General features: G+C 40.2%; 1 protein-coding gene across 3 annotated transcripts in view; it reads left to right on the forward strand.

Moving 5' to 3' along the window:
- The first annotated feature begins 237 nt into the window (after positions 1-237).
- The window catches only part of LOC141766706 (ethanolamine kinase 1), a 36656-nt gene continuing 23419 nt past the window's right edge, over positions 238-13474 (forward strand). For all 3 annotated transcript variants that reach the window (XM_074633771.1, XM_074633773.1, XM_074633774.1), the window contains exons 1-5: positions 238-268; positions 381-509; positions 1236-2964; positions 8724-8986; positions 10557-10709. In XM_074633771.1, coding sequence (XP_074489872.1) covers positions 2821-2964; positions 8724-8986; positions 10557-10709 — 560 coding nt within the window. In that variant the 5' untranslated portion in view covers positions 238-268; positions 381-509; positions 1236-2820. The remainder of the gene's footprint in view (positions 269-380; positions 510-1235; positions 2965-8723; positions 8987-10556; positions 10710-13474) is intronic.

A 13474-nucleotide genomic window follows, 5' to 3' on the forward strand; every position in this document is an offset into this window, starting at 1 on the left:
CATTTTGTTTCCGCGTTTTGCCGACTAGACAGAGCTCATGATTCCATTGCTTAAAGGACTTGAAAAAGACTAATGTCAAGAAGTCCAACTTCCAGCAACATTAACTCAGTTTTGGTGCTCTTTCATACTGTCTTCAACAACAACTGGTGCTTTGTTGATCCTTTCATAAATGATTAATTTTCAAGGCTCAAATGCCCAAATGTTAATGTTATTATTCTACGTTTTAACAATCACAAGGAACAAGAAAGAAAGAGGAGCCAGACATACAGTAAGTGAATCTGTCTGAAAAGTGTCATTACAGTATTTGTGTGCATGCCTGGGTTATTGTGTGTGTCATCTCTTTTTTTTTAAGCAGCCCCTCTTGTTCATCTGTACTTCAGGAGCTGCACGCAGTAACACAAACACCGACTCCACTACTCCATTCTACCGCCTGACCCTTACATTTTTAATCGAGACACTCATCTCTCTTTCAATACACAACATCTTTGATGATGAGACGCTCTTTGATGGCAAGTGAATTTCATTTTCGTCTAAAAGCTTGCAAAGTATTCGGTTCAAGATGATCACCACATTCGTGACTTCTAGGCAATTACTGTAATGATGCAAAATGGTAAACATTGGCCCAACATCTAAATAATTTAACAGACTGAAAACATGCTGCTCCAATGTTTATGAAACTCGTTTTTGTGTTTACAGAGTGATCATGTTGAAATGTTCCATGGCATTGAGCTTGTATGGAAGGTCATGTTTGAATGAACTAATTCTATGATATTTAAATGGCTCCTCTAGATTACACAGTGACTCAGGGCAGACAATAGACTCCACCCGTTTAAAGTGGGTGCTGGTGCGGCCAAATGTAATGCATCTGAAAATTATTATTATCAGAGAGAGCTGTGCTGAAATTGACTGCAAAGAGAGCTCCGTTTATTTGGAGAGAAAATATGCCGAGCTCAATTTGGACACAAGTGTCGCGTCTTTGTGGCTGACGGCGCAGACTGACTTCTGATTTGAATGGATTACAGACATCCCATAATGAAAAGTTAATTAATTCCAGGCCTTTATTCTTGTGTTGCCTGGACACTTGAATAATGTTTTTTATTTATTTAAAGTTACTGTGAGGAACTTTTAACTGGTTACAGTCTCATGTAATACTGATGCCTCTCTGTGACCTACATAAGTAAACAAGACCATCAGCGAGAAGATTGAGTTATTCTTAATGCTTGTCATCGGTGCAGGTTCACCAGAAACTCCTTCAGCTCAGACTCCGGCAGCAACCAGCCCACCGCGGACAGACCGAGATCCGGCTTCGCTGCGGCCTTCGACCTGCAGTCGGAGCTCCGGCGGCAGGTGGAGACCTCTGCGCACGGCAGAAGCGTCTCCTTCCACGGCTAGGAGCAGAGCTTCGCCTCGCTGCTCTGCCTGACAAGACTAAGCTGCTGGAGGACGAGGCCATATTGCTGGGTTTGCCAAAGCAGCCCGTTCTCATTCCCAGGGTGTCAAATACCGAGGCTTTGTCACAGCCATCGGCGTTCGGTACCGTTGCGCAAGGCACCCCTTAGTGCCAGTATGAAACACTAAACACTCTAGAAAAAGTGCGCGGGGAGTGTGGTGACGTAGTTTAAAGAGCAAAAAGAGACACACCGCGTGGGCGGAAGGGGAGGTGGATGGGTCCAACAAACATCCACGCTTTCATCCAGGAGACCACCTCTGTTCGTGTCCCGTGTTCACATTGTTCAGTTTCATTTTCACTGCACAAACATAGCAGTTTTAAGCCCAACCATGTAGTTCTTTCCTAAACCTAACTATAGTGGTTTTGTTGCCTAAACCTCAAATGACTCCAAGGGTAACCGTAGTGGTTTTGATGCCGAAATTATAGTGACGCTAAGGGGTGTGACAAAGCGGCGATATGTGACGAGCTGGGATGAGAAGGTGTTGGCTGGAGGGCAGGGAGGTATGGGAGAACCAGAACCAGGACATGCGGGGCAGACTGTCAGACCTGCTGCAGTAAAGTTTTCAAAAGGGACTCTGGTGCTATGAAAAACTACTGCTTTCGTCCACAGAGACCGCCAAAATCACCGCAAAATAAAGTTCCTCGTAGTAGCTTTAAGTAACATTTTCAAGTACAGTGAAAGGGATTTTTTTTTTTTCAGTGACTTATTTACATCTTTCAGTAAATTTTAGTTTTTATTATATTATTATATTAAGTTCTATTTGCAGGCATATTTCTAATAGCTGTGCCTCTGAAAGACTCGGATGCAGCATGGTTTAATGAGTAAGTGCATAAAAGTAAAAGAGGTTTGCTGAAGCACAAACTTAACATCACAGCGTTTCAAAATCAACATCTGTTTATCCCAATGACTTTTCTCATTGAATTCTGTTTAACACGACATGTGCCTGCTGCAGAGTTCCAAGCACCAGTGGTTAATGTATAAACTGTGCAGGAGTGGGGATGAAGATGCCCATAGGAACATTGGCCCCTGATTAACAAGCTGGACTGCTGAGTCACTGGACACACAAGTGGACAATTTCAGTGACCGGCAAATACCGCCGATGGCTCTCGAGTCGTTGTGACAGAAGAAGACGTTAGAGCTCTGTTGTGGATTGCATCACCATCATTAAGACTTTTCTACCTCATTCAAGTTTGTTTTGTTTATTTTTTTGTCTTGTTTCAAGATTAAGCTCACATGGCCCTTGTTTGGAGGTCGTTTTGATGGTCTTCCAAAAGAGTAGGACTCTGGTCCAAAAGTTTTTGAACAAGTTCTAGACCTCTAACTTTTTGAGGGAAACATCTTTTAGGATTTTACATCTGCTTTTTTGAAAATGGACAGTAGGTGTTCTGGTGCTGGGAACCACCAGCTTCTCCATGTGGACCTCCTTATTGATGAGTATGAACCTCGTAGAGGAATCCTGGATCTCCTCAGCAGACTCCGTCCTCTTTGGAAGTCACAGGACGTTCAGATGAAGGCAAGTGAATGTTTGTGTCTCAGTGATTCAATAATGAGCATTTTATCTCAATATACAGTATTATGTGTTCAAGATTGTATCTTGCTTGTTGGGTAGGTTGGTTGTCTGAAGCTTGGTTGTTCAGATAAACATTTATTTTGTCTATTCCTGTGACTTGTTCACCTTGTATTATACTGATTGAGCATTCAGTCCGTTCGCACAAAAAGGGGTATGAATGCCACGATAATACGCAAGACGTTTAGCGCGCAATAAGTACGCCTTTGTTGATTTCCGCATGTCATTTGTACGCCATGTATCCTGTATTGACTACAATGTAAACGCATCCGCGTATACATGCTATGTTAAGAGTTAGTGATGTAGCATAAAAAGTGAGAAAGACCACTTATGATGGGATGACCTCCAGTAGAGACATGTTCGAGACCATTGTTGACCGGTGTTTTGTGTTGTAAGTTATGTTAGTGACGTTTGTCACGTGTTTTTTAGTGACTTTTGTGACATGGTTTCCGTAGTTGCGTTACATTGTTTCTGTATGTATTTTACTTATTTCAATACTTATTTTAAGCCCAAACGTGACGTTTTTCCTTAACTAAACTTGCCTGAACCTAATTGCAAATGTTTGAGTGGCATGCAAATAGACACACTAAAGACACACATCGGGCGGGTGGGAGGAGAGGTGAATGGGTCCATCAAGGCTTTCATCCAGGAGACCGCTGTTTGGTTCCCGTGCGTCACGTTACAATCAGCTGTTCATTCGTGTCCCGTGTTCACAACATTAAGTCACATTTTTAAGGTACAAACATAATAATTTTAAGCTAAACCATGTTGTTTTTTCCTAAACAACTAAACAAGTGGGTTTGTTGCCTAAACCTAAGTAAGTGTTTTTGTTTAATTCCGAAACATTAAGCACGTGTTTACTGTGACCGAAAGTGACACCGAGGGGTCAGTATGTGACCAGTTGGGATTACAACGTGCTCGTGGGTGGACACAGGTAAACAACAGGGTTACATAAATGGGAGAGGAATGACCTGGACTTCTGCAGAAGTCTGATGTTTGATTGACTTCTAGGAATATACAGAATATGATAAATAAAGTCCACAAAAATAGTGACGTTTATAAAGTCATTCGAGATAAACTGGAGAGGGGATTCGTGCGCACAGTAGATCAGTGCCTAGTCAAAGTGAAACAACTCTGACAACAATATCTTAAAGTCCGCGATTCCCTGCATAGAAGTGGCAACACGATGAAGAAGATCAATTCGCTGCTTCGTACACAACCCCTCAGCAAATAGATTTTTTTATTTGGTCAGCTTTAATTTGTGCACTGTCAGACCGAACCAAACTAAATAGAAAACTGAAAAAGTATAAATTTCACTCTGATTCAGACTAGACAAAACGGACCGTGGCTCGTAAAAGTGCCCTTAGATGTTGATATTGAATGCCACATTAGACCTGTCATTGACATTGTCACTACATCATGGATGTCACTGTGACACTTGTAAATAGATTTAGTGTGTTTGCTTAGTTATCTTCGGGCAAAAAGCTGCATGGATGAAAGAGAAGAAAAACTATGTGGAGAGACAAACTTTCTACACTCTTTTACATAAAACATCCAATTTGTAAAAGTGTAGACTTTTGATGAGGTTCTTGTGTTCACAGGGGATATAAAACTGAATTCATGCTGTTTCACCCTTTGTGGTACTGCAATTTGAATCGTTCCACAGCGCAATTTCCCCTCATGGCTGCTATCAAAGATCCTTCATAAACTGTTGGGGAACTTGTTTTATTATTATTGGAGGAGCATGTTACAAACTGCAGTCTTGACTGAGATTGCTGCGATATAAAACTGAACTTCGCTGCAGATCAGACAGACTGTATTGTCTATATTGTCTAGACACCCACAGCCCTATATTTTTCCTGTTACTTTAAGTGCATAAAGGAGCCTTAATGCTGCCTTTCTGTTTTAGTCAACATTGTTAAGGATGCAGTTGTTGTCTTGTTTGAAGTGGCCGGTCAGTTGATCCGTACAATGAGCTGTAGAAAGGCTGATTAAATGTGTAGAGTGAGTTAACAAAACATACAAGATTATAAAAAGTGTCTGCTTTAGTATAAACCCACACCTGCAAGTGTTCGTGTACTAACTCACCGCAGGTGTTTTCAGTTACAGGCTGAGTCAACCAGTTTGCACTGACCAGGCTTCATTGATGCACCTAGTCAGCAGATTCCTCCTCTGTGATTGGCTGTGCTCAAATTGTTATTTTCAGACCACAATAATTGTGATGTTTGATTTTCAGTTTCAGCTTAAAGCAGCAGTAGTCAGTATATTTTTGGCATCATTGGGCAAAAATTCCATAATAACCTTTCAGCATATTGTAATTCAAGTGTTCTGAGAGAAAACTAGACTTCTGCAAATCATCATGGCTCTGTTTTCAGGCTTTAAAAAATCTACGGGAGACTTTGACCAATCACAGGTCATTTCATTGAGAGAGCGTTCCTATTGGCTGTGCTCCGGTCATGTGACCGGAACTTGGCGATCCTTCAACAGATTTCACAATGGCTGCCGGGTCACAAACTTTCTCATTTCACAGCTAAACCGTGCACTACAAGATGATTCTGAAAACATTTGAGGAGAGAAATAGGCATTAACGTAACATAATATTGATTCATATTTGATCAGCGCTACCTAGTTTGACCGATTGGTCGGAGTTCGCGAGTGATTGACAGATCAGCTCTTACTGCTTGTTTTCCTCCGGTCTGTGAAATCTTGCAGATGCCGTTAGGAGCACCAAAGGACACCAGAAGACACATAGGCACCTGATATTTTACAGGTTACCTGTTTCATGTACTACTGTTACACTATATCGACCGTTTTATAAAAATAACTTATTTTTAATCATATTTGCTCCAATCGTGCCTACTTTAGCATTAAGTGTAAGTGTACAACCTGCTGACAACCTACATGTTTTATTTTTTTAATATTTTTAAATAAAAAAAACTTTATGAAATATATGAATAAAAAGCACACACGGTGATAAAAAGTAACACAAAACTGAAATGTCTCATCTTCTGCAGAAATGGCACTATATAGAAAGACAAGTGTACAAAACCAGCAGAAAAGCCAAGGTAACCGGACAACAAAAGTAGACGATTTTATTTTATTAACCCTGAGAACAGATGCGTATAGTGTTGTCAGAGCATCTGTTCAGAACAGGATAATCCCACTCTGGTCCCATGTGCAAACACAAGGTCCAATCTTTCAGAGAAATAGGGTTTATGTTTGTTAGGTGACAGCACACTGGGTGGGTGACCTCTCAATCTACACCAGGTCCACTAGTGTACACAAAGGAGTCGATGTTTCCCTTCAGCCTCAGACCCCAACAGTCCCTTTAATGATACATTGTGTTCATCTGTTGGAATATACAGACTATACAGGGGTAGGACATACATGTTACACCTGTGCTTTTAACTGTGTTGTATGTGACAGTTTTTCTTTCAAACTACTTTCTGTTATATCTTGTCTTTCATCTTTGTGTCTATTTTACTACTCTTGTTTTTATTCCTTCCAGTACACCCTTTGTAATCTTTCTTGACAAATTAAACAGTAGATCAAACTCAAGGCAGTTTGGGTACTTTGCATGCACTTTAACTACAAAAGAAATTGAAATAAAAAAGAGTACAAAAAAAAAATTGAAAGAGACAATGTCAAAGCTTCACATAAAATAAATAATTAAAATGAATTTAAAAGTGACAAAAAAAGAACAACAGATTTAGAGGCAACCCTGAGTATTTGAATGGCTTGTTTTAGCACTTGTATAAAAGCCGTTTGAGTACACATGCTGTAATCTACATTTCTGTGTACAGAAATGACAAATAGTGAGTTTTCGTTTTCAAATGACAATGAATGAACAACACAGTCTCACGGCAGTTCGTGAAATAGTCACGAAATTTATTCTATTTGATTTGTGTACATCAAACACGAATTTCCCTTTTTTTTCGTGACGCTCAGCATGACTTTCAACAACATGTTTTTTGCGTTCTCCTACGAATGTCCAGAAAACATGTGAAAAAAATAAATAAAACTACTTATCTAGGTTTAGGAAATTATTGACTTGGTTAGGTTTAGGCAACACAACTACATAGGTTTAGGAAAAGATCACAGTTTGGGTTTAAATAACACCAGAAAACGAAACTTAAGTAGCCTACAGAAGTCACGTGACAAAAACTACTAAGTTAGCTCTAGGAAAAGATCGCGGTTTGAACTTAAATACGGAAGTTACGTGACAAATAAATCAACTTTGACTTTTGGTTTCACACAGGATATGAACACCGGTCTCCTGAGCGCAAGTTCTGTGGTTTTGACCCACCAATCCAGCCCGACCTCCTCATATATATATCTCTTATATTTCCTGGTTCACAATTACGTGGATTACATATGAATTGATTTCGTACTGACCCTCACGAAAAAAAAATTTAAATTCGTGTCTACGTACACAAATCAATACTTTACATTTGGGACTATTTCACGAACAGCTGTGCGACTGAGCTGGAATTAATTATATCAAATAAAACACATAAATCACAAAACTTGACTAACTTTCATGTAAAGATAACATGCAAATCAGACACAAAGGGACTTTGATAACAATGTAAAAGCTAGAGGAAAGTGTAACCAAGTGGCCCTCTGTCCACTATATAAATACTTGATAGGATGTCAAGGTGGCCATGTTTGTTCACTTTCCATCTAGATGAAAACCTGTTGTGTGCAGGGCCCCGTCTGAGGCTCAGAAAATGCCGTGGAGACTGGCAGAGAATGAGAGACTTTGAGAAACCACTGAATGACAACAAATGTCCCATAGGGCCTTTCTAGGCAAACAGTGGTCACTGTGGTATTGTTGTGTACACATACAGAGAAGTACAGGCTGTGCTGGAAGTGTGATTTCTAACGTCAACAAGTTGAGACTGCAGCTCTCTACAGCTCAGTCCTTTTACCTATACTGTTGGATGTAAACCTGTATCTGTCTTTCTGCCAGTTTAATTCTACATTCAATTATATTTGGTTGTTTTTTGACACACAGTCCCTCTACAAGACAGGGCCACAACATGCAGGACCCACCTTGGTTAATATTGTACATTAATGCAATTAATTAACATTAACATTACTTTCACCTCACACTAATCAATAAATATAGTGGGCTATATTTATCAGTGAGGGGATGCATTTACTTACTTATTTTAATGTTATGCTACTTTATACTTTGACTCCATCTCATTTCAGAGGAAAATTGTACATTTTATTCAACTAAATGTATTTTCCAGTCATAGTTACCAGTCACTTTTCATATTATATTTGCCATGTAAAAGACTGATCAGTTCCAGGTCAGTCAGACTGATTGCCGGAGTTAGAACAGGTGAGCAGGAGGTGAGGCCACTGCAGGGCTAACGAGGAACAGGTGAATCTAATCAGGGCGGGGCAGTTCAATCAAAACTGACGGGAAAACACACAAAGGCAGGAAGTGATGTGATCTGAAACAAGAGGAGAGATTTAACAAAATAAAACAGGAAACTACATGTCTTCATAGGAAAATGCTCATTTTGGAATAAGGCCTAATAGTGAAATATATGTTAACATGCTACCATTGTTATCTGTAAAGTTACACAATTTATAATATTGTAGAAAGTCAGTGTTGATTTATGTTATAATGTTGATAAGCTGATATTATATTTTTCTGTGTTCATTTCCCTTTTGACTTCCCGTCCGTCCAGAAATTCACAGAAGGCATCACCAACCAGCTGATTGGCTGCCACGTGGCGTCTCTCCAGGAGCCCGGTTGTGTCCTGGTGCGACTCTACGGCAGAATGACGGAGCTCTTTGTGAACAGGGACCGCGAGGTGGAGATGTTCCAGGTCTTCCACGCCCACGGGTGTGGTCCTCAGATCTACTGCAGCTTCCAGAACGGCATCTGCTACGAGTTTGTTAGAGGAACGGTGCTGGACGACGAGCTGCTCCGGCAACCCTCCATCTACAGGTCTCTGCCAGAACAGCTTTCACATTTTCAGTCATTTCTTTTGTACAGTTGATTTGATCAGAGACGGTGTGCTGAGAGCATGTGTGTGGTTTTTGGGGAATGTCCTAATTCACATTTACCACATTTGACATATGATCAAACATGTATGTTTTTGGCTTAAAACAACTACGTTAAGTGAAAATGGACCTTAAGGCTTGTGAACATAAACACAAGTACAAGTTGTTGGTTTCACAAGGGGTGCAAACACCAGCCTCATGGGTGAAAACCCTGTGTTTTGTGTCTCATCCATCGCCACCGACCTTTTCATGCTCTCTATACTACAGCACCCGACTTCCGCTTCTGCTCCTGCCATGACTACTACGGTCGCTAAAGGTCGCTGTCGTGTTCTTTTATACTTTCTTTCAGTGATTAACCATGTGAATAGATGATAAAACCTAATACTGGTTGTAGTAGGCCCTTATTGGCCCACATCTATGGTGCTTATAGCAACTGATGGTCAGATATCTTCGACAGAGATAAAACAAAACATTAATTTTGGACCCGCCAAATTTTTTTAAATGATAAATTCACATTAACGCCTATTTAATAGTCGGACAACAGTCTAATCAGCTGCTATGGAAAAGGTAAATTACAACTACACGATAAATAAAAAAAAAAAAAGGACAAATTTGAACATTCATTGACACTTTATACTATTTAAAATATGTATTTATTTTGAAATGTCTTGTTGTAAAAATTTCCTTCATTCAAATGCGTATTAATTTCTGTTGTAGGAAACAACCATTTGCAAAATCATGAATGAGTTATTATTACATCAATATATAAAAAAAGTATAAAAGTCATAATTACTGTAATGATATAGCATAACATTGGCTATTTATTTGAGTTAAAACATAATATGGCAGTTTAAAATATCAGTTACCACGGCTGCATTTAGTGTGAAGGCTGGCCATACAATGAAAAAGCTACTTAATGTCGATAGCTATTAATTCCACGTCCATTCAGTGGGGAAAGTGTATAAATTCAACAGGTTTATTGAGAGTAATGGGAAACCTTGACCATTTGTTTTCTAAGAAAACAGCCAGTTGTTTGATGGGGGTCATGTGTGTGTGTATATATGTCGAGCATTTCAATTGTGCTGATGCAGGTGTTTTTAAATAATTTAAGTTGTGTTTCATGTTGAGCGATGTTGTTTAGTCATGCCCCCGGTTTCATTCATCATTCTCATGATAACAGGCCAGCATCATTATTCTCACCACAGGACAGTAGGACACAACACAGCCAGCCAAGGCTGAACGGCCAGGGCCACGATACACATCAATCAGCCTTGCTCTGCCTGATACCCTCAATGGGGAATACCAAGAAAACTTTCTGTCACCGCTAAGATGCCTCGAGAACGAGCACTCAAGTAGTTAAAAGGTCACGAATGCAACAAGGCCCATTTATTGAAAAGAAGAACAAGATAAGAAGCGCTAAATGGAAAGGGAGTTATGTTTCTACTCTGATAATGGTTGTTTGTGCAATAACAGCGTCAGCCAGGCTCATCTGAGAAAATGTTTTCACTCCGCAGATTGATCGCAGCGGAGATGGGGAGAATCCACTCCATCCAGCCAGAATGTGGTCGGCCTGTTGAACCTCTTCTCTGGACAAAAATGTCCCACTTTCTCACACTGATGCAGAGCAGTATCAGCAGCAGCCCAGCCGAGCAGCGCTGCACAAAGAGGTACAACTCTTGACAAAATCATCTCAATGTATTTTAGATATCATACAATAGTCATTTCAACACATATGCTCAAGTCAAGAGCACCTCAGCAGTAGCTTTGCTCAGCCACACTTCATCTTGTAAGCTCGTTTTTTCTCTATAAAATTAAGTCCGTAGAATGAATTTGTTGTTGGTGACTTGTTGGGCTCAATCAGCAAATTGGTGGTTGCTTGGCCAAGGGATGTTTAGTTGATGATACGACCCGTCACCTTAAACCTTAACAACTGTTTTAGTGTGCATAGATATGAAATGGAGCATGGGCCAAGCTAATTATCCGAGCTATTTAGCACCGTTAGATTTATTGACAAGAAGATTTTGATGGGCAGTGGAAATCTCTCTGAGGTGTCGGACCACATGTATGTTAAGGGTTTGTCTTTAGGTTCAGGGGTTTACTTTGCCCCACAATCACAACAGACAGATGAAGATGAAGATGAACTTCAAATTTGGAAATGTTTCCAATGTTTTTACTAGTTCGAAAATCAAAATCAAAAACCAAGAACAGCCCAGCTAATTGACTGTTGACCGTTATTGTCCAATTGGGCTTGGTATCTTAAAAATGACGATGCCAGCACCAATACCAGTACCCTTAAAGTGATACAAATACCAACAGAGCACCTTATTTGATTCCCATCATGTGAATGGAAGCTGTGTCCGACTGGCTAGCTAATCGCTGCCGCAGCGATCATACAGTTGGATTTTTCTGAGCTTTTGCACCGAGAATAAAGGCATCAACCAATCATGTTGTGTGGAACGGGATGAGTTGCGCCTCTATTTATAAGGATTATTAAACAACAATATGAAGGCTCTGTAGTCCGAACGGCGAACATTATTACTCAGACCAGATCCACTCCTTTCATTCTTACCTTTCACAGTAAAAGCCCTAGAGATATAATATTTGCAGGCGATGAATTCACATTTTCGTGTTGTTTATTCGTCACGCCCCCCGGTGTGTAATGGCTTTTAAACTCACGATATAATGTATGTAGCCATCAGGGGCATATTTAAGATCCTTTTTGAAGATTCTTGTATTAAAACGAGCTGTAGACTATTTACTGTTGATAGAAATCTGCCTACAACAGCTGTCATTTCTGTCGGCAAAATCAATGGTCGCCAACAATAAATGAGAAGTGTTCTTTTGTCTACCTCTGTCTGAAATCAAGAACGCATTGTTGCAGAAATTACTACGAGTCATTATCTGCCACCATTAACACTGGAAACTGCAGGTGAGCAACAGTAACTAAGGGGGGTGTAGGTGTCCTACCAGGTGCAGGACGGGTTTAAACGAATCTAGTAATACGAGTGAGAGAAGAGAGCCGTCAGTTACATCAGTTTTAAACAAATACCTATTGAGCTGGCCCTGGCAGGCTACCTCAGTGGTAAAATACCTCAGTCATAGATTTTTGCAGTCATCCCTTTGATAGAAACCAGCAACATTTTCCACATCTTTATCTTTTAGGCAGCAGCACTTCCACTGATGCCTTATCATTTTCTCACATGCCAAATGTACATTTCTCAAACCTGCCCTCAGTGCTCCTCTCCACCCATACAGTATATTGTCTTTTAAATAGCTGAACAGTCAGTGCTCAAATAACACATCCACCTCGCTCACTATGCGGATAGAGGACGTCTCCGTGAGCTGTCATTGGTCAGAGGGACGAGGCGGGGGGAGGGGCCTCCGTGGCAGTGACATTGCATTATCTCTGACAGGGGTCACGGGGTGAGAGGTGAGAGGGGCCTTCCAGACACTACAAAGAAACAGACGCTCGGCCACGAGCTTCCTGCAGAGCTCTCCCTTATCGGTCAAACGTTCAACTTTGTTTATGTGTGCGGCGGAGGGGTCGGGAGTCCACGCAAACTGAAGCTGGAAGGCTCGGCGTCTCTGAGTCGCTTTTAAACAACATTGAGTTTCTTATTTGAGTTTTTTAGCACAAGCCGTTTGGTTCCAGAGTGAGTCATCCATTAAAGAAGAGGACTGTGGAGGAGACTGTTATGATGAGGAGTTTTAGCTTCCTGGATTCAGAAAGACGGTTCCATGAAAATCTAAGAGACAGCCAGCGTGACTCAACTTCTTTTTCATCAGGAAGACAAGACCCAGAAAACTTTTCTCACTCTAAGTCCAAACCATTTCTGGTTCGTCTACTATTTCATAATAAATCTATTAATTTTAGAGCACTGCCATTACAGAGCCCGTAAGAAATCGACTGATTCTTTTTGTTATTTTCTGCTGTGGTCCAGGAGGAAATCATGTAGAACTCAAAGTGTAGTTTTTTTTGTTTTGTTTTTGTTAAATCATAGACAGTATCTATTTAAAATAACTAAGGTTTTTGCTTTTAGAAAATATGACCACCTCAAGCAAACATAAAGAAATATAGATTTAGTCTAGTTATTGAATTTGAATTTGACATTTTTTAATCTCATCACCAAGAGTTAAGTGAACATTTAAAATGAACAAACTATTGTACAACTTTTAAAATAGCAATCTCTGCAGCATAATGATGTACTTACACTGCACTTTAGAAATCTGATTTCAAAACCAGACACGGCATAGTCTGCACTATCAAAGCTGCAAAGGTTTGATCTGACAGTCACCACACGGAATAAAAGAATACCCGTATGAATCACAGGACCTGTAATACTCTAGTAATACATCGTTAATTTATACAGGGTCTTAAAAGTCTTGAAAATGTTCCAGTAAAGGACTATTAACGTCTCAAGAGATAATGAGG

The sequence above is a fragment of the Sebastes fasciatus genome, chromosome 4, assembly GCF_043250625.1.
Source record: "Sebastes fasciatus isolate fSebFas1 chromosome 4, fSebFas1.pri, whole genome shotgun sequence".
Taxonomy (NCBI): Eukaryota; Metazoa; Chordata; class Actinopteri; order Perciformes; family Sebastidae; genus Sebastes; species Sebastes fasciatus.